Raw genomic sequence first — 19783 nt, 5'->3', positions numbered from 1 at the left:
TGTTATCCATCCGCAGTTACCCCAGAACGGCATTCACACAATTTGGTAGTCCTTCCTGGACATTCTCTCAGAACTGTTCCCAAGCCACTGCAACAAGAAAGTAACATCCTAGCAGCCACCTTATTCTAGCCAGGTTCCTGACACACGCAATACCCAAGCAACCTCATACAGCACCAGGGAAACAGGCATTTGCTACACATCTGGTTGTTTACTACAGTCCACCGAGGGGACTAGTCTTGCTTGGGGCCTAGTCAACAAACGCGCCCAGCCCACATCACTTCAGCATTAATAAGGCTCAGCACAACCCTGGAAGACTGAACATCACCTCAGAAACCAGGCCAGGGTACATTTTGTGATCTATTGCGCCCCGCCAATTACCACTTATGCCCGTTGTGAATATCGAAGCACCTCAGTCGACTAGTTCTCACAGCTGATCAAGACAAGTTGTGTCTTCAAATCTTCCACAAAGGCTGATTCCTGGCACCGTATCAGCACCACCTGGCCACGCAACAACAGTCAAGGTACGTTTGGAGTTTGGTGACCTCTGGAATACATGAGGAGGCTACCAGCAGTCATCCCACCTCGTCTGAGTTTCTCCGGCCCCTATTCGCCGGTCCTCTCTTTCAAACACCCCCAACACCACTATCACTATCCCCGAGGCCATACCTCCGAGATGAAGATCGCCTCTATCCTTGGCCTTCCTGACACCATTGCACTACATTCACGAGTCTAGAGATCCCTCTCATTACAATCCTAGACATAAGTATCTGCTGATCGGAACTTTTAGATCCTAGATCTGACACCATTGGCCAACAACCGCCTTTGTGTGGCCAGTCGATACAAGCACACATTCTTCAGGATTCTACAGGATCGAAGACGTCCAGCTCTTGAGTCCAATCAAGATGCCCCCCAGACAGGTCAAGCCTGACCCTGAAGTCGAGGGCCAGGGCTCCCCTGACTTGTCGGCAATCCAGCCAGTGTCTGGCAATACTGCTTCCCCGGGCAACGACACTGCTTCAGGTAAGTCCTCTGATTTTCTAAGCGCCAATATCTTGAACTCACATCACCGGGAAAACTGCATAGCAAGGATACCTTGAGCCCTCCCACTCCAAGCCTCCCTTGAACAATATCACAGAGACCACAAATCTTTCATACTGGCACAATCATGTCACTCCGGCCTCGTGGTTCTGGAACGTGTACTCACCAGCAACTCGTCCGGTCTGCCCCTACCCCCTTCCTACTTCCCACTTCCCTTGGTTATCATCCCGCTCGTCACTCTCTTTCAACCCCTGACACCCCCTGCAAGCTACCAGGCTGCTAACTTTAATTTTCGTCCCAGGTCTTCGACTCCCGAATCTCTCCCCAACTCACCCTCTCCCAGTGATTCACGAGGCCGGCGAGTCCTACTTCAGTTCCCAGTTTCCCAGTCTTCAGGGAACTTCTCCGGGATTCAGCCACGGCGACTTTCTCTACCCTGACATGAGCGGTATCGGAAATATTCCGAGTGATCCTCAGGATCCATTTGCCTTCGAACAGTTGTACTCGCCCGGAGAAAACTCCATGAACAACATGCCTCGCAACAACCTGCCCTCTTCCGGAAACGCACGCAGCCAAGTCGGTACTGGAACCGGCGCTGGCATAATCAAGCGCCAATCTCGCCCGACTCGTCAGGGAGCCAGTGCGATGAACCAGGCTGGATCTCGTGCAGCTCTTGGCGCGGCACCGAACCCAGGCCAAGCCTCCAACCAGCTTCAACATATCGACGTTGATCTGACAGGCATGGACTACCCCACGGGCAGTCCCAGCGCAATGGGCCTCTACGGTAGTACTCTAGACTCCGGCATGGGCCCCAGCTCCTTCGCGTCGGGTATCTACAACCCTCGTTCTGGCATTGGTGGAGGCATCCAGCAGAACCCACAGCCCCAGGGCTACAGAAACATGAGCCCGGTCCCGAAGTTCGAGAACCCCGAACTCCCCCACACCCCAGAATTCATCTCTCCGAGCCAGTACGAGAGCTTCGCGGAGGAGGAGCAAGAGACCAAGCCCGATCCCCGCCGTCTGCTCAACGAGGGCACCCCCACCCCTGCTCACAGGAGACGATCATCCCTGGCCCAGACCGACACCTCGCCCGCCACCGCGAACACCACCAGCAGCCCGGCCAACAACTCCTTCGAGAGCCCGGGCCAGGGCGGCGGCGGCAGCAGCAGCGGCAGGCAGACGGCCCAGAACACCCCGAGCCACCCAGCGCACGTGCCGCCGAACCGGATCCAGGAGGCAGGCCCCGTGACGCACCCGGACCCGGAGTGGCGCCCCTACGGCGTCAACCACTGGCACGTCTTCCTGACGGAGCCGACGACCCTCAAGTACCTGTCGAGCACCGAGATCAAGGACATCCGCGACCACTGCTACGGGCTCGCGCAGGCCGCCGCCGTGGGCGCCGCCGTGGACGAGGAAGACGACGGCCAGCCCGTGCCCATCGCCGCGGGGTCCCGGTACACCACGGCCGACGCGCAGGCCGTCTGGCGGCACTGCGACGCCTACGTCCGCCGCCGCAGCCAGGTGCGCAACAACCAGGCCGCGCGCCGCTCGCGCCAGCGCAAGGACGCCGAGACGAGGTACTGGAAGGCGAAAGCGCTCGAGTACGGCGCGCCGGACCACGAGTTCAACTGGGACCTTGTTGAGGAGGAGCCGGCTGGTGGCCAGGGCGGCAGCTCCTCCGCCGCCGCCGAGGGCGCGGGCCAGGCTGCTCGGGCGCGGACTCGGGCTCAGCAGGGACAGGCACAGGCACAGGCACAGCAGCAGCAGGGTCAGGGTCAGGCCGGCCGGAGCAGTGGCCGCCAGGGACAGGCGGCGGCTCGGCGTGCGTCTGCTCCTTCTGCACCTAAGCCCGAGTTCGATTTCAACCAGCCGTTCGACTACGATGAAGACGACAAGTCCCACGGCGGCGGCTTCGATGCTTTCACTGGTGGATTCTAAATATCATCTCCCGAGAATATTGCGGGTTTAAGAAGATGTGGACAAGATTGTGGCGATGGTGTGACGGTCCTGTGTCGACGCTGACCTTTTGGAGTTTTCGACAAGGACGGGTGGTTATGGCGACCACGAGGACGGAGAATGTGGAAAGATTGCTTGAGGTGTGACGAGGTCTACGAAGCTTGCTTTTTCTTTTTTTTTTTTTTGGTCGGACCGGTGCACATATGGCTCTCACGGCATGGCACAGTGGTCAGGAGAATGATTTGAGGAGGAGCACGGCTCAGAACCGGTCTACGGGGAGCCCCCATTTGGTCTGTTGTCACGAGGACACAGACTTCATTGCTCAGTAGGATTGGGGCATTACAGGCGTACTGGACCGGATGATACCACTATTGCGTTGCATTTCATGTTGAAGGAATCAGAAAACACAAAAAGATAGCAAGTGTGGCGATAGGGAGGGGGATGCATCCATCATCAGAGTCTGTTAGCTGTCTCTCCTCAATGCAATAGGGATTATGGCAATGGTGTTTGTGCATTAGGATGCCTGTGATTCGAGGAGCATCGTCCGCCTCAGAGCATATTGTATGAATTCCAGGGTCCATTGTGCGTCATACTCCGGGCTGTGGCTCCGCGGCTGCCTCTTCATCCCGGCATCCACATATTGTATCCCTGCAATGGTAAAGCAACAGTGATGACTGCTACTCATGTGTCCTTGCCTTGTGTACATGTTGGATTATCTGGCTTGACTTTGATCATCTTGCTACATCCATTGACACTGGTCTGGTGATGCAGATTCAGAAATACTCGACTTGAATTTCCCCGGAGAACAACAGACTCCCGGATGGGTAACGAGACAAGAAAAACAAGTACTCATGGAATGTTTGAACTACCTGTTCATCGGAAAGACTTTGGAAGTAATATGCATCAAGTCATGTTCTTGAGGACTGATTAACAAATAATCTTGCGTCAGGGTTCCAACTCAATCCTCGTGTCGATGCTATCTAGGAGAAGTCACGCCCAATCCCACAGCAGTATCGTGAGATGTCGCTTTGCAGCTTCTTTGAATCTTGCCATATCTATCCACCTCCCCGGATTACCCCATCCCGGAAAGAGGGCAGCAAGACCAGCCTCTCTAGTAACAAACACACAGGTCTAGAAATCTTCAATCTAGTCCATCTAGAAGCGCCTCAACCAAACACACTCGGGGCCATCGGGGCCATCCTATGCCCTCCTCTCATGCACCAACCTCCCCTTGACCCAAACCTTTGCCGTGTTCCGGTCGTCCCCGTTGAACAACCACTTAGCCACCATCTCCTCCCAGCTCTCCCACCCAAACACATCAACATTCCCATCCCCCCCGCCGCCGTCCTCCCCGACCGCATCGAGCGCGACGAGCTGCGCGTCCCACTGCATCCCGACCCCGAACCCGCCGACGACCCCCTCGAGCCCGACGCACCTCGCGCCGCCCCTCGTGGCGAGGTGCAGCACCTCCTCGACGCTCAGCTTGTCCCCCTCGTCGCTGCTGCCCATGGCCACGTGCCGCGACACCAGCGCCGCCTGCCTCGCCGCGTCCAGCACGCTGGGGCTGTAACCCCCGCTCACGTCCGTCCCGAGCCCGACATCAACCCCCTTCCCCAGCATCCACCGCACCCGCGCCGCGCCCGACGTGATGGCGCTGTTGCTGCACGGGCAGTGGCTGACCTTGGCCCCCCGCTCCGCGATGAGCGCCACCTCCGCCTCGGAGAGGTGGATCGCGTGCGCGAGGATGGTGCGGTCCGAGAGCAGGCCAAAGGCGTCGTACACGCCCGCGTAGCCCCTACCGCCCGCCGTCTCCCCCGGGAACAGCGACGCCACGAGCTCGATCTCCCCCCTGTTCTCGCTGACGTGCGTCTGCACCGCCAGGCCCTCTTCCCGCGCCAGCTTCCCCAGCGCGGCCATGCTCCCCGCCGTGCAGCTAGGCGCGAACCGCGGCGTGACGATGGGCCGGACCAGCTCGCCCTTCGGGTCGACCTTCCTCGCGTGGTCCACGCACTCCCGCGCGCGCGCCAGCCCCTCCGCCGCGTCCTCGTCGCGGTACCACGCCGGGCAGGTGCTCGGCTCGTCCATGCAGACACGCCCCACGAGCGCGCGCTGGCCCCTTTCCAGGCACAGGTCCGCCAGGAGGTTGGTGGCGCCCACGTCGACGGTGGCGAAGTAGGCCGCGCACGTGGTGCCGTGGGCGAGGGTGCGCGCCACGCAGCGGGCGTAGACGCGGCGGGCCTTGGGCAGGTCGCGGCCCAGCGACGCCTCGAGGGGGAACGTGTACGTGTTGAGCCAGTCCAGCAGCGTCGACTTGCCGAAGATGCCCGCGTTGGGGTACTGCGAGGCGTGGATGTGCGTGTCTATGAAGCCCGGGAAGAAGAACCTGACGGGCGGCGGGGGCGGCGATGTCGACGGCAGTGAGCCGTCGCTCTCGTTCTGGGCGCTGCTGATCTTGCTGCTGCCGTTGCTGCTACTCCTCCTGGTGGGCGACGTCGAGTCGTAGATCTTGCACTCGGCGGCGCTCCATCCTAGCCTGTTGAAGGTCTCGTCCAGCGTCCGGGTGTGGTCGCATTCCCTTTCGATGGCGACAATCGTCCCCGTCGACCCTTCGACAAAGACAGCGGTGTGGTGCAGGTATTCTAGCTCATCAAGGGCCTTTGAGTGGATAAAGGTCCCTATGAAGACCTGGTTGGGAGGCGGAGTGGCGCTCATATCTCGCGAGTGTGTGTACCTAGGCAGGTAAGAGCCTAGATTGGGATGGTTAGGTGTGGTTTCTTTGGTTCGGCACAATGCAGTCAGTCAGCCAGCACAGCGCAGGTTGGGTTGCGTTGCGTTGTCTTGCATGTGCTCGAGCGGCTGCGGGGATCTCCAACTAACAGCTTGCCGTTGCACCCGGTCCCCTTCGCTTCTTGTCGAGCCAAGCTGGCACGGCGCTATCTTATCGCCCGTAGGACAGTTTGACGTTTTCCTTGTCTTCTTTGAGCAACAGATGCTCGCCAGTCGCGGTGTTGGGAGCACAAGATGCACGTCAGGAGGTACGCGATGCTCAGTCCAGTCTCAGCGATGTGACAGCTCGGCGACATATAACTTGTCTAAGACGTCTCTATTTTATTTCCGACCTCGTTCAGGATCATACCTGTCTAATAAATACATCTTGCATCAAACTAGCAATCCCGCAAAACACGGCCAACGCCGGCGCCCGCCCAACTGCTCAAACGGAAAACGGCCTGTCCCATGTCATCCTTATCAATGTTGGACCCACACAATCACCAAGAGCCATTATTATCTCATCACCACTTATCCTCATTCATTACACAGAACCATCGTAAGCCATGCATGCAAGGTGGCCTTTTTACCACAATTATCCTCCAGGAAAGGACTGCCCCCCTGCTATCTAGCTCTGCAACAGCAGTCTAGTCCGAGTGCACACCGTTGGTAGTGCCGTTAACACTAGCTGCGCCGTTGATACCTTCGGCTGGTCCGGTGCCCTCGCCTTGGTAGGACTCCCAGTTCGCCAGCACATTGGCAATACGCGGCGAGTTGGTCAGCTTGTACACATCCTCAAAGTACTCCTTGGTCAGGGCAAATGGCTTGGCCGTGACGTTGGGGATGTACTTGCCCACCAGCTTGGACGGGTCGATGGTGGTCTTGTTGATCTTCTTGAGCAGGAACGACCGGAAGGGCTTGACACCGCTGCGCAAGAAAGTCGAGTGGAATGGCACATCGATGCCCTTGAGAGGGATCGTGGCAAATCCTCTCTCGAGCTCCAGAGGCTGTGGCTTATTCTCGGTCTGCGATGCGCCCTCCTGGATGATCTGCACAAGGTGGCCCTTCACCTCTTCGATGGACATCTCACCCATCATCTTCTCGATGTTGATCTTCTGCACCTTCAGGTAGTTGCAGACAAAGCCCAGCGTGTCCAGGGCGCGAAGGTCACCAGCGCACACGTACTGCATGTTGGCGATGTTGAAGTTGACAATCTCCAGCAGCCAGCCAGTCGCCTCGGCAACGTTGGCAACAACGAACCGGAGCGCCTCCTCGTTGAACGTCTTGGAGATACGGCTAGGGTTGACAGCACACATGGAGTAGTTGGAGCGGCCAGAGGCATCGCGCTCCACAGCGACTTGCATCGTCAGACCACGATAGAAAACGACCGAGACCAAGGACTCGATTGGCATAACTTCGGCCAGCGCAGCAAGAGCACTATACTCGCCAAGGGAGTGCCCGGCAAACGTGTTGTCGCGGGGGACAAGACCCTTCGCCTTCATGTCCTCGAAGCTTGCCTTCTCCATGAGCGTCAGGGCAGGCTGCGTGAACTGAGTTGCGGACAAGAGACCGCTGGGCGACTTGTACGTGTAGGACGGTGTGCTCTCGCTGATTTCGTTGAAAATACGCTCAGACTTGATGGAACCGTCTGCTGCCACCGTCTCGAAGGTCATTGCCATGTAGTTGGCCCGGATAGCCTTTCCGCGGGGACCACCGAAGTGGATCGTGAGCTCCTTGGGGTTGTTCTTCACAATGTTGGTAATGGCGAAGCCTAGAGCAGTCAGCATGTGATGTAGCGGGCGAAAAATGGATCGAGATAAACTTACCATAGGTATCCATGAGATAATTGTCTGCGCGGTCCCAGACCTCCTTGGCCACAGGACTGTTGTTGTACAGATCCATACCCATGCCCTGCTCCTGAGAGCCTTGTCCGGTAAAGACGTAGGCTGTCACAGGCTGCTCGACTTCGGCCTCGCCAAGAAGAACCTTGTCTTCGGTTTCCTTGTTGCTAGCCTCGACCTTGACGATCTTGCGTCCAGCCACCATACCCACATGCTGCATCTTGACCTGGATCTCATCGTTGGGCAGCACCATGCCCACGAGGGAAGCGTGGAAGCTTCGGACACGGCCCACGTTGTTCTCGGCCGCCCAGGTCTCTACGAGACTTCGCACAGCGGCGCTCGAGAACATGCCGTGGGTGATAGTCCCGGGCAGGTTGGCATAGGTCGCGAAGACTCGCGAAACGTGGATGGGGTTGTAGTCACCAGACACACGTGCGTACCCTTCGTTGGACGCTGGAGCTCTGAGCTGCAGAGGTGTCTTTCCGCTCAGAGGGATCGGGTTCTCGAACATGACAGGCTGCTCGATGGATGCTCCATTGCGCTGAAGGTAGTCGATGACTGGGTTGCCGTGCGACACGCCCGACGAGTAATCAACAGATGCGACCTGTACAATCTCCTTCGTCGGAAGCTCAAGGAGCACCTGGCCGCGAGTCTCGACGCTGCTGTAGGTAGTCTTTGTCTTGTAACGAACGAGTGACTCCAGGCGGAATGTCAAGACCTTGCCGAGGAGGTCCAGGTTAAGTGCCTTATCATCGACTTGGAACCACTCCTTCGACTTGAGGACAGCGACATCCTTGGCCGTGGACAGATGAATCTGCATAGGCGTCTCTGTCTTGCGCTGGAATGTGTTCTCGAAGTCGGTGTAGTTACCGCGGTAGAGGAATTGAGACGTCACCTCCATGACATCCTCGCCATCGCGTTGAATGGTACCGCAGACCTCGACCATCTTTCCGGAATCTTGGTTGATGACAGCATTGACACGAGCAGTGGTCGTCAACTGGTCGCCCTTCTTCAGCGGCTCAGCACCAGGCATCATGCGGAACTCATTCGACAGGTGGACAAGCTTCAGCAAGTCGCCGTCAATCTTGCGAGGGAAGATAGGCTTGGTGATAGCCTTCCAGCCAACAACAATGGCGAAGTCCATGGGCGCATACATGATCTTGCCTGGTCGGTCAATGAATGCTTCGCCGTGATTGCCGACAGCATGCGCGAAGTCGTTGATGGCCTCACTCGTGACGGTCGCTTTGCCACCATCGAACCTGCCAGTAACAAGGGCATCGAGGTCCAATTTCTCATCACCGAACCAAGCTCGCCAGTAGAACTCCTTGATGCGGTCATTGCGTCCGTCCATGACTTCGTGGATGGGTGCGTAACCAGCCTCAGGGTGGTAAATGAACTCGAGAGGGAGCGAAACTGGTTTGCCGAGGGCCGTTGTGTCCTTAACCATGTTGACCACAATCTTGTTGTTTGCAGTCATCTTGACCTCGATGACATCCACGTATTGGTTGTGGCGGGGCTGCTCCTTGACAACAATGGTCGTCTTGTCCGGGGTGTTTGGATACAAGATCTCCACGTACAATCCACGAGCAGGTGCAAAGATCCTCTTCATGGGGTTTGTCTGATATTTCTGACCTTGGACGACAACCTCGGACAACAGAAGAGCATGTCGCCAAGAACGCTTTGGTCCGGCGAGAAGCGCAAGCCAATCCTCAATGGAAGGCAGCACCGCCGAGGGCGAGTTTGAGACGCGGTAGGTGTTCTTGTTGTTATCATATGACACAGTAACGCCCTCGGAGTCGATAGGAATCTCGGAGTCAACGAGCTTGCCGCCGAAGTACTCGATGACAGGGATCTTGGTCGAATCATTGTTGTACATGTCGCGGGTCAAGTAGCTGATGTGGCCATTATGGATGCCGTCGAGAATCTGTTTGATGGGCTCGTCGGCAATCTTGGAGTATTTGACCGCCGTTGGTCCTTGCAGGATACACGTCCGACCAACGTCCTGTCCAATCACAGCATCCAAATCCTCAGATTGCCAGAGGGAATCCTTCTTGAAGTAGAACTCGAAGTTATCGTCCAAGGCTGGCACGAAGGTCACTGGCTTTTGGAATGGGTTCATGCACAGGTTCAAGAAGTACTGAACATCCTGGGCGTTGATGATCTGCTTGTCGGCCTCGGGGTATTGCGCAAGAATCTTCTCAACAGCAGCGAATGGCTCGGCAAGTTCGGAGTAGCTCTGCAGAAGAGAGGCGTTGCCTGTCGTGGACGTGAAGCGCTCCTCCACACGGTGGATGAAGTCTACGGTCAACTTGGTGAAGGTAGGATCGATCCAGCGGGACTGGTGCTTCACGTACAGAAGCTCAACCAGCCTGCGCACGACCTCACCGTAGGTCATGTCCTCGAGATCGACAGACTCCCCAGCCTTGTTCTTGCCAAACCAGACTTTCTGGAAATCTTCGTTGAGCTTCTTGATAATGTAGGAGCGGTTCTTCTTGAGTTCAGCGACACGCTTCTCCTTCGGCACGCTGAAGATCTTTTGGTCCATCTCAGCCCAAAACCTAACACCACGGGTGGCAAGCTTGTGGATGGGCTCACCCATCTCGGAGCGAACCGTAAGAACACCACCAGTGGGTGCCTGGTATGTCTTCTCCCACTCGCTGTCCTCAACACCTTCAGCGTCGACGATGGCCTTCTTGGCGTCCTTGCTCGTGTGCGCCTCCTTGGCCACCATCATTCTGCTACCGAAGAGGCATCCGTCGTAAGGCATCGGGGGGTAGCCAAACTTCTTTGACCACTCTCCAGTGATGTATGGGTAAGTGTCCTCAGCGCCGCCAAAACCACTGCCAGCTACGAGAATGATGTTCTCTTGGCGACGAATCCTGCCGTACATCTGCAGGATCGGGTGGTGGAAGTCCTCAAACGAGTGGTGACCTCCGCCACGACCGCCAGTCCACTGAAGCATAACAGGGAACGTAGGGTTCGCCTTGGCGATGTTGATGACGGCCTGGATGGCATCAGAAGAGCCAGGCTTGAAGGAAATGTGCTTAAGACCCAGGGTTTCGATGTACTCCTGGGCAACCTCGATGGAAGGAACACCGGCTCCAATAGTGAGGCCCTCAATTGGCACACCCTCGGCTCTCAATCGGCCGAGCATGGGAATTTGCCATTGCATGGCCCGTGGGTTCACATAGATGAGGTTCACGCCGATACCACGACCAGCAGGAATGGCCTTCTCGATATTCAGAAGCGCCGTAGTCATCATTCCGGGGTCGAAGTAGCCACCTCCGGCCAGCTCAATGTGGTATCCGGCTTGCATTGTGGCAGCGACGAAGTCCCACGGCACTGTGCAAGGAGTCATACCAGCAACCATGACAGGAGGAATGCCGAGAAGTCTGCTCATCTTGGTGTCCACGAAGGTCTGCCCATTGGAGTTCTTTATCAGCCTTGGGCCATACTCCTTGACCCAGTCGATAGCATACTTGACAGCATGCTCCTCGTCACGGTCAAAGATCTCGGGTTTGTAACCGACATCGTTGGCTGATCCGCTGACGGTGCCAGCGAGAATGACGCGGACACCGGTGCCTTCCTTGTTACGGCTGGTGAGGATGCCGAGGCCGGAAACACCACCTGGGCCGAAATCCAGGACGTGGGTCGCGTTCTCGAAAATTGTCGCCTTCTCCCAGTTCACGGTGTCGCGAGTGATCAGACGGATCAAGGTTGGGACGACATTGCCCTTGACTTCCTCGCGGATGTCCTTCCCAGTGTTGGTGTCGTAAACGGGGATGGCAAGCGACTCAGCATCGATCTTGATGTTCTTGAGGTCTTCATCGATCAGAGACGTCGCCTCAGCGAGGTACTTGCTGTGGAAAGGAGCAGTAATCGGCAGGAATCGATTGACAAATCGGACTTTCCGCTGCGTGTGCGGAATCCGTGTTTGGTCAAGACCCGTAGGTGCCTTGACTTTCCGGAGCTGCAAGTTGAGACCGTACAAGGACATGGGAGGTCCGGTCACGACCATGTTGCGCGGGCTGTTGATGAGTGAAATGGCGATGTGTCGGTCGGCGGGCAGGTACTTGTTGGTTGCGTCGATGTGCGTTTGGACCTGATCTTGCGAGAGGTCACGAATGCTCAGCATGGGCGTGGGAGTCCCCTCGCCGTTCTCGATCGAGTCCTGCAGCACCGAAGGAGTCATGGAAGTCCGAGGAAAAGTCTGCTGGCTGCGAGCACCGATCCAGAAAAGGATCGAGAGGGAAGACTTGACGATTTCTGGCCAAGTCTCCCAAGAGTCGGCCGCGGCAGTGGCAGCTGCCATCACAACACCTTGAGAGTGACCAGTCGTACCACTAATTCGTTCCCTCAGCGTGCCTGGGTGGATTCCGAGGGCCTTGCAGGTGACCTCGTAATGCGCCAGCTGCACAAGTCCGATCAGTGGGAAGCTCACAGGAGCGGTGATCAGGTATTCCACATCCGGGGTGGCTTCTGGATTTTGCAGCCAGTTCATGATGTCCAGACCCTTAGTGAACAGCTTCTCGGCCGATGGGTTGTTAGCCAGAGTTTGCAGCTGCTCGGCAGCGGTCAAGATGAGGTCCCCAACGAAGGATGGGTAGGTTTGCCACAGCTCCCGCAGCTCCTCGAAATACTCCTCGATGTTGCCCTGGCCACCAAAAATGTTATAGATGGAGGCATCCCCTTCCTCAGATGCGCGGAAGAGAGCAGACTGGTGGGGGCGGACAGCCCTGTTCAGCACCGACCTTGAGGCGTAGTAGCTGCGGAGGACCTCGGACTTCTTTGCGTCGATGCCAGGCAGAGTTGCAACCAATGCGTGGACATCGTTGCCGCGGAGGAAGGCCCGCTCGAATTCGTTGAGAATCAACTTGAGCACATCCTCGTAAGAGCCCTGAGAGTCATCTTCGCCCTTTTCGACCTCTTCAGCAATGAAACCCATGTACCTGGCCACCAGCTCAGGCGTGGAAGATGGCTCGTCATCTTGCGCGAGCTCGTCGGTTGGTGGTGGAAGACTCGCACTGAAGCGGTCTTTTAGTTGGAGGGCGTGGAAGTGGAGGCTTGTAGGGATGAGGAAAGAGGTTTCGAGAGTGCCGTGGGACACGGTCAGAGGTCGGAGAGAGGCGGAAGACCGAGGGGTCGACACGCCCGTCTGGGCGCCAGTACCCGTGCCGTACATGGTGAAAAAGGGGTATCGTCTATGAGATCTACGGATATCTTTGAGAAACGGTCAGCGTCAAGTCCCACGGCTTGGAGAAAGGCCGGCGCAGAGGGCAGCTTACAACTTCCTGTGTCTCTTCGTCTCGAAGATACTCGAAATACTCAGTCAAGAGCAGCGAGTGCAAAACTCTATCGCGGTGAACACACAGTGGAAAGAAGGCTGGAGGCACACGAAGCGAAGATGTTGGCGCAGTGAACTGGGGCCGAAGAGGAGGGTGGTGGGAGAGGGGAGGAACGGCTAGATGGTAGAGACGACGATGGATGAATCAAGTGAGCAGGTATGGTGGTTGCAACTTGGACGAACGGGGCCTGGGTCCAAAGTTATCGATTGAGGGGGGGAAGGAGAGAAGAAGCTTGCAAGGTGGGTGCCCGAAGCCGATGTTGTTGCTGCTCGTCACTTCTTTTTCTTTCTCTTGAGCAGGGCTTCGACCAACAACCTCAAGGACAAGCGGAAGGCGATCAGTAATGCCGACCGTTCAAAACAGTTCCCTTGGTCCTTGCTAGCCTCGCAGCACTACACAGCACATCAAATCAAGTCCGGCTGCATGGTAAGGTATGTTGAACCAATCCACCGAATTCAATTTCGATTCCCAACAAACTTGTCCTGCCTGTTCTGCCTGAGTGCAGGGATGCTCGCGTTTTTGCCAAGGGGGGGTCGACTGGTCGCGGGGGACCCTAGCCCCACGCGAACTTTTTTCCCACGTTCCTGCCTGCCCTCTGCACGAAAGAACACCAGGGGCCCCTCCTTCCTGGGGCGTCTATTCTAGAAGAACACGGCAACACAGCCGGACTGTCGTTGCTGTTTTGCCGTTCCCAAACTGGCAAATCTGCACGCACAAAGACATTGCAAGATACCTAGGTATTTAGATACCTATGTGAAGGAAATCAAATCCGATGCGTGGCTTCTCGTCATATAAAGAAATTGATCGTATCGCCCGGGAAGTTGCTCGTCACCGCCTTCCGAGGGTTGAAGAAGGAGCGCCTGCCGCTCTTAAACTGACTGGGGAAAGAGCTCCACACGCGCGTCATCCACTGAGGTACCGGTACATGCGTCAATGGCTTAATCGACAACGGTCCAACCGCTTGGTGAACCCCATCCCAAAAAAAAAATTCCCCGGCTCGACGGAAGGGCCACGGACGGGCTGCAACGCAACCTTGGACAGGGGCAAGAAATGGGCAATCGATGCATCGACGGCGCCTTCAGATTCAGCATATTTCGACGAGTTGACTCCCGAGCAACATCAGACGCGCGGCTCACAGATCATGCTGCAATGCTCGCAACTATTCAGTCTCTCTTTTGTCGGCTGGTATAACGGCACAGGAATAGCCCACAGCCGGTCGCGCCTGCGAAACCCAAATTTCCATCGTAAGCTTTTTAATTAGCCGGGTCAGCAATCCTACGACAGACTGCCTAGGTCGACGGCAACGCTTTTCCTAGGTCCACTGCCCTGGCATGGACTAAAGATAATAAAGTAGCTCTTTCACCCTAAATATTGTGGCACCGGTGCCGTGGCGGCGGGGACTAGCTGCCCTGGCCTATGTATATCAACTAGGAAGCGAAGCTCTCAAAGTTCAGCAGTAAGGCGAGACCGCAGTAGTCCAAGCATGCACATCAGCCCCCTTCTGCACGTCACAATCGCCGAGCTGTTCCACTGCCTATAAACATGCCCGCCTGCCTACATGTGCTCAGGACTTTGGCGCCGCATGACACAGACAGGCGATCTACAGGGCCAGCTCATTCCAGTAAGGTCGGTCATGTCACCAGCTCGCGACCTACGTCTCTCCTTGGAAAATCACTGTTGCGACTGGCAGTGTGTTATGTGTAAGGCCCGTCATAGCAAGTAGTTCTGGGGGCAGCAAGTCCAGGTGTGCGACCACAAGTCCCAAGTGGTGAAGGTGGAAGGGGTTATGAAACAATAGTATTATGTTTCTGCCGGGTGTTCAAGAGTGTGATTCGCCTCCCTGGGTACCTTTGATTCTGCAAGAGGTACGAATTCTTGGCCGGTAGACCGTCCCTCCAAAGACACTGCTTGCACGAGGGTGTTCATCCAAGAGCACCTATCCAAGGATCAGCATATGCTAGTGACAACGAGTATGATGTGCTCATCAGACACGGTATAGGACGGAGCCCTACCCCAGCAGTGTACCGAGACCTGAGGACTACCCAGATAGAAGAGAGACCCTGAATCCAAGAGAAGGATGGGCCCACCGAGACCAGCGGGTGAAATTAAGCTTATAGCGAACCCGCTGCCCCAGTGCATGGGAACCATGGCCTGACGACCGAGAATCTTCGGGGCAGGACGAGAAGTGACAGATTTGTGTCGTTCCGGTACACCGTACAGAGGAATGGCTGATCAATGGGCAGGTTGTAATGTACCAAGTACGTACATACGTGGGTATTCCGAGAGCGGCCTGGGTGACCCGCGAAGAAGCTGTCTCCGCGTCGAATCCACTGCCGCATGGACTGCCTGGGTGTCCATGGGTCGCATCAAGGCATGGCGGCACCTTCCAGCAGACCAGCATGTGTGATCACCACGGGAGACGCATGGCTCCATGGGCTGATCGGGCAAAAGCAGACCGGCTGGGAAGGCATCGCATACCCAAGCCGGATCGGTCCCGGGCGAATGGACACAATGGCGGGCGGCAGAAGCTCTGGGCTTTGCTGCAGGTCGATAACGATAGAGTATCGATAAAGCTCAAGCTCCCAAGATGGACCTAGCTCCCGAGACGAGGTACAGTACAGCAGGCCATGGGTACTACCCAGTTGCAGTGGCAGGTATATAGTGCCTCCAGAGAGATCGTGCCACTTCGGAATCCCGGGACGGAAGCTCGGAGAGCCTCATAGCTCCGTAGAGGAGATACGAGCACCTCGGATCGAGTTTCGAGGTCTCATCCGCAGGGAGAAATGGGGTTGAGCATCTTGATGGGGATGCGAAACGCGTTGACAACGAGTGGCCGGCCGAGAGCTCTGACGTGCCTGGGAGGTCCTCAGCAAAACGCAAGGGTGTGTGCTCAAAGGCTCGAGCAGGCTTGGCCGAGCTTATCGCCTGCGAGATATGTAGCCGTTGCCGTCCTAGCTCGGGGTGGTAATGCGATGCGCCGTCGCCAGTGGTGGGTGGCCGGTCGCTGTTGGTCTGTTTTTGGCAAAGCTGTTGTGTCGTCGCGAGCATTGGAACGGATGGGGTTGTACTGCATGGGCAGAACTGTGGGGGCCACCTCCCCAAAGAAAGGCTGGAGCGCGAGAGGGCGGCCAAGCCAAGCAAGGCTGACAGGGATGCATGACCACCCCTTCCCACCCACGAAAAAAGAGAGCAAGTACCATTGTACCGGGTACAAGCTCCCGCCGGCTGGTAATTGCAGTGAGACTGGTGAACTTTGCTGCCCGTGTGGCTACCCCCAACGCTTTCAAGGATTGTTCCTTCCTATGCCCAACAACGCATACCTCGTCCACCACTTTTTGCCTGGAGGGACGTGTCCGGTGACCTGGAAGTCAAGACGGGCAGAAGGAGGAAATTCGGGTTGCATGAAATCCGTAAGTTGTTGACAACGATCGTTAATTGACCCGTTGCCGCCTTCCAACCAGCCCATTCCGATCACTAAACACCACCAGAGGGTCGACTTCTTCCTTTAGACCTGGATTTCTCCTCCCTCATTACCCACACCCCCCACGGCGGCCACAGCTTCCCGTCCCTGCCTCCTTCCACCACACTGCCTACCTTATTCTCTCTTCCCCCCTTTCTGACCTCCAGGTGGCAGCGTTCAGATCCCTCTTTACCCACACAAGACCCTCGGAGCCAGCCTCGAAGAATTCTCTTCCTCGAGATCAGCCAACGCACCCCCCCCCCTGGCCTTGCCTCGCTTACAGTCTAATTCTTCGAAGATACCCGCCGTCGATTCTTGAGCATTGTTTCTTCGCGCGACACGTCCCTTTTCCCACACCGCAGTTAGCCAGCCCACTGCCAGCAAAATGAGACCCGAAGTTGAGCAAGAGCTCGCCCACACGCTCCTCGTTGAGCTCCTTGCATACCAGTTCGCCTCGCCCGTGAGATGGATCGAAACTCAAGATGTCTTCCTCGCCGAGAAGACTGCCGAGCGGATCGTCGAGGTCGGTCCTGCTGATACTCTCGGCGTGATGGCCAAGAGGACCCTCGCATCCAAGTACGAAGCCTTTGATGCTGCAAAATCAGTACAACGTCAGATTCTGTGCTACAACAAAGACGCGAAGGAGATCTACTACGATGTGGATCCAATTGAGGAGGAGCCAGAGCCTACACCAGCAGCCAGTTCAAGCGGTGCATCAGCACCTGCTCCTGCTGCCTCGGCGGCGGCGGCTGCCCCTGCGCCCGCTGCTGCTGCCCCCCGCACCTAGTGCTGGCCCTGCTGCCGCAGTCCCAGACGCGCCCGTTGCTGCTATGGACATTGTGCGGGCGCTGATTGCGCAGAAGCTGAAGAAGCCATTCTCCGAGATCCCTCTGAGCAAGGCTATCAAGGATCTTGTTGGCGGTAAGTCCTCAGAAAAAATGCCTACACTCACGGAGAGGCCAGGAGGTTAATGTTGGTTCGCTGCAGGCAAGTCTACCCTACAAAACGAAATTCTGGGCGATCTAGGAAAGGAGTTCGGCTCTACACCAGAGAGAAGCCGGAGACACACACCTTTGGACGAGCTTGGTGCATCCATGCAGGCCACTTTCGACGGAAACCTGGGCAAGCAGACGCAAGCACTGATTGCTCGTTTGATTTCTTCCAAGATGCCCGGTGGTTTCAACGCCACATCAGCAAGGAAATACCTCGAGTCTCGCTGGGGGCTGGCCTCGGGCCGCCAGGATGGTGTGCTGCTGCTCGCAATCACCATGGAGCCACCATCTCGTCTTGGCTCGGAGTCGGACGCAAAGGCATTCCTGGACGATGTTGCACAGAAGTATGCCTCTAATGCCGGCATCAGCCTCACCACTGCTGCGGCTTCCGGGCCCGCCACCGGCGGTGGTGGCATGATGATGGACCCGGCCGCCATTGACGCCCTCACCAAAGACCAGAGAGCACTCTTCAAGCAGCAGCTTGAGCTGCTCGCGCGGTACCTCAAACTGGACCTGCGGGCTGGAGACAAGGCTTTCATCAACGAACAGAAATCGAGCAAGGTTCTGCAAGCCCAGTTAGATCTGTGGAGTGCGGAGCATGGTGATTTCTACGCCGCTGGCATCGAGCCATCTTTCAACCCGCTCAAGGCGAGGACATACGACTCGTCGTGGAACTGGGCTCGGCAAGACGCCTTGACCATGTACTTCGACATTATCTTCGGCCGACTCCAGGTTGTCGACCGTGAGATTGTGAGCCAGTGTATTCGTCTGATGAGCAAATCGAACCCCACACTCCTCGAATTCATGCAATATCATATCGACAATTGCCCAACAGAGCGTGGCGAGACGTACAAGCTTGCCAAAGAGCTGGCAACACAGCTTCTCGAGAATTGCCGGGAGGCCCTGACAGTTGACCCTGCATACAAGGACGTCAACTTTCCCACCGGTCCTCACACCACTATCGATGCTCGGGGTAACCTCAGCTATGAGGAAGTTCCCCGGCAGAGCTGCCGGAAGCTTGAGCATTACGTTCAGCAAATGGCTGAGGGCGGCAAGATCTCCGAGTATGGCAACCGGTCCAAGGTTCAAGGCGACCTCGGCCGTCTGTACAAGATGATCAAGGCGCAGCACAAGATGTCCAAGGGCTCCCAACTAGAGATCAAGACTCTGTACAGCGATGTAATCCGATCACTCAACATGAACGAGAGCCAGATCCTCAAGGATGATGGCAAGCCAGGCTTGCTCGCCAAGAAGGTGGCTAAGCCAAAGGGCAAGATGGAGGCCATCCCCTTCCTGCACTTGAAGCAAAAGTCAATGCATGGATGGGAGTATAGCAAGAGGCTCAGCAACGTCTACCTCGACTGCATGGAGCGTGGCGCCAGAGATGGTATCAGCTACGCTGGCAAGTACGCACTGATGACCGGTGCCGGTGCAGGCTCAATCGGAGCAGAGGTCTTGCAAGGCCTGATCAGCGGTGGTGCTCACGTCATCGTCACCACAAGCCGCTTCTCACGGGAGGTGACGGAGTACTACCAGGCCATGTATGCTCGCCACGGCGCTCGTGGGTCTCAACTTGTCGTTGTGCCCTTCAACCAAGGCAGCAAGCAAGATGTTGAGGCTTTGATCGAGTACATCTACGACCCAAAGTCTGGTCTCGGCTGGGATCTCGACTTTGTCATCCCTTTTGCTGCCATCCCTGAGAACGGCCGCCAAATCGACGGCATTGACTCCAGGTCCGAATTGGCCCACCGAATCATGCTCACCAATCTCCTGCGTATGCTCGGCAGCATCAAGACGCAGAAGGCTACCCGCGGATTTGAGACTCGACCTGCGCAAGTCATGCTTCCTCTTTCTCCCAACCACGGCACCTTCGGCAGCGATGGTCTCTACTCTGAGTCCAAGCTTGCCCTTGAGACACTGTTCAACCGGTGGCATGCAGAGGACTGGGGCACGTACCTCACCATCTGTGGCGCCATTATCGGCTGGACCCGTGGCACTGGTCTCATGTCGGCCAACAACGTCGTGGCTGAGGGTGTTGAGAAGCTGGGCGTGCGTACTTTCTCCCAGCAGGAGATGGCCTTCAACTTGCTTGGCCTGATGTCGCCTCAAATCGTCGACTTGTGTCAAATGGAGCCCGTCATGGCGGACCTGAACGGTGGCCTCCAGTTCATTCCCAATTTGAACAACGTCATGACCAAGCTTCGCAAGGACATCATGGACACTAGTGAGATCCGAAGGGCTGTCACCAAGGAGACTGCCTTGGAGAACGCCACTGTGAACGGTGCCGACTCTGAGGCGCTCTACAAGAAGAAGGTCATTGAGCCACGTGCCAACATCAAGTTCGACTTCCCCAACCTTCCGGACTGGAAGCAGGACATCGCCCCT

The 19783-nt window shown here is 56.7% G+C and overlaps 4 protein-coding genes across 4 annotated transcripts; 2 read left to right on the top strand and 2 right to left on the bottom strand.

The window, feature by feature from the left end:
* Positions 1 to 902: 902 nt before the first annotated feature.
* On the top strand, positions 903 to 2976 carry INS49_004946 (uncharacterized protein; the record flags this gene model as incomplete). Its single annotated transcript, XM_043165733.1, has 2 exons — positions 903 to 1020; positions 1340 to 2976. 2 exons carry the CDS (start codon positions 903 to 905, stop codon positions 2974 to 2976), a joined length of 1755 nt encoding a protein of 584 aa, XP_043017496.1.
* Positions 2977 to 4194: 1218 nt separating this feature from the next.
* Positions 4195 to 5706, bottom strand: INS49_004945 (uncharacterized protein; the record flags this gene model as incomplete). Its single annotated transcript, XM_043165732.1, has 1 exon — positions 4195 to 5706. The coding sequence occupies one exon, from the start codon at positions 5704 to 5706 to the stop codon at positions 4195 to 4197; it is 1512 nt and encodes a 503-aa protein (XP_043017495.1).
* A 701-nt stretch (positions 5707 to 6407) lies between these two features.
* On the bottom strand, positions 6408 to 12783 carry INS49_004944 (uncharacterized protein; the record flags this gene model as incomplete). The annotated part of the gene is made up of 2 exons (XM_043165731.1): positions 6408 to 7531; positions 7587 to 12783. 2 exons carry the CDS (start codon positions 12781 to 12783, stop codon positions 6408 to 6410), a joined length of 6321 nt encoding a protein of 2106 aa, XP_043017494.1.
* Positions 12784 to 16791: 4008 nt separating this feature from the next.
* Positions 16792 to 19737, top strand: INS49_004943 (uncharacterized protein; the record flags this gene model as incomplete). Its single annotated transcript, XM_043165730.1, has 3 exons — positions 16792 to 17116; positions 17214 to 17327; positions 17394 to 19737. Coding segments are annotated over 3 exons (2783 nt in total), but the record flags the coding sequence as incomplete, so codon positions are not given.
* Between the last annotated feature and the right edge of the window lie 46 nt (positions 19738 to 19783).

This window comes from Diaporthe citri, assembly GCF_014595645.1.
Source record: "Diaporthe citri strain NFHF-8-4 chromosome Unknown scaffold_14, whole genome shotgun sequence".
NCBI classification, from domain to species: domain Eukaryota; kingdom Fungi; phylum Ascomycota; class Sordariomycetes; order Diaporthales; family Diaporthaceae; genus Diaporthe; species Diaporthe citri.
This window is presented reverse-complemented; position numbering and strand designations above follow the sequence as displayed.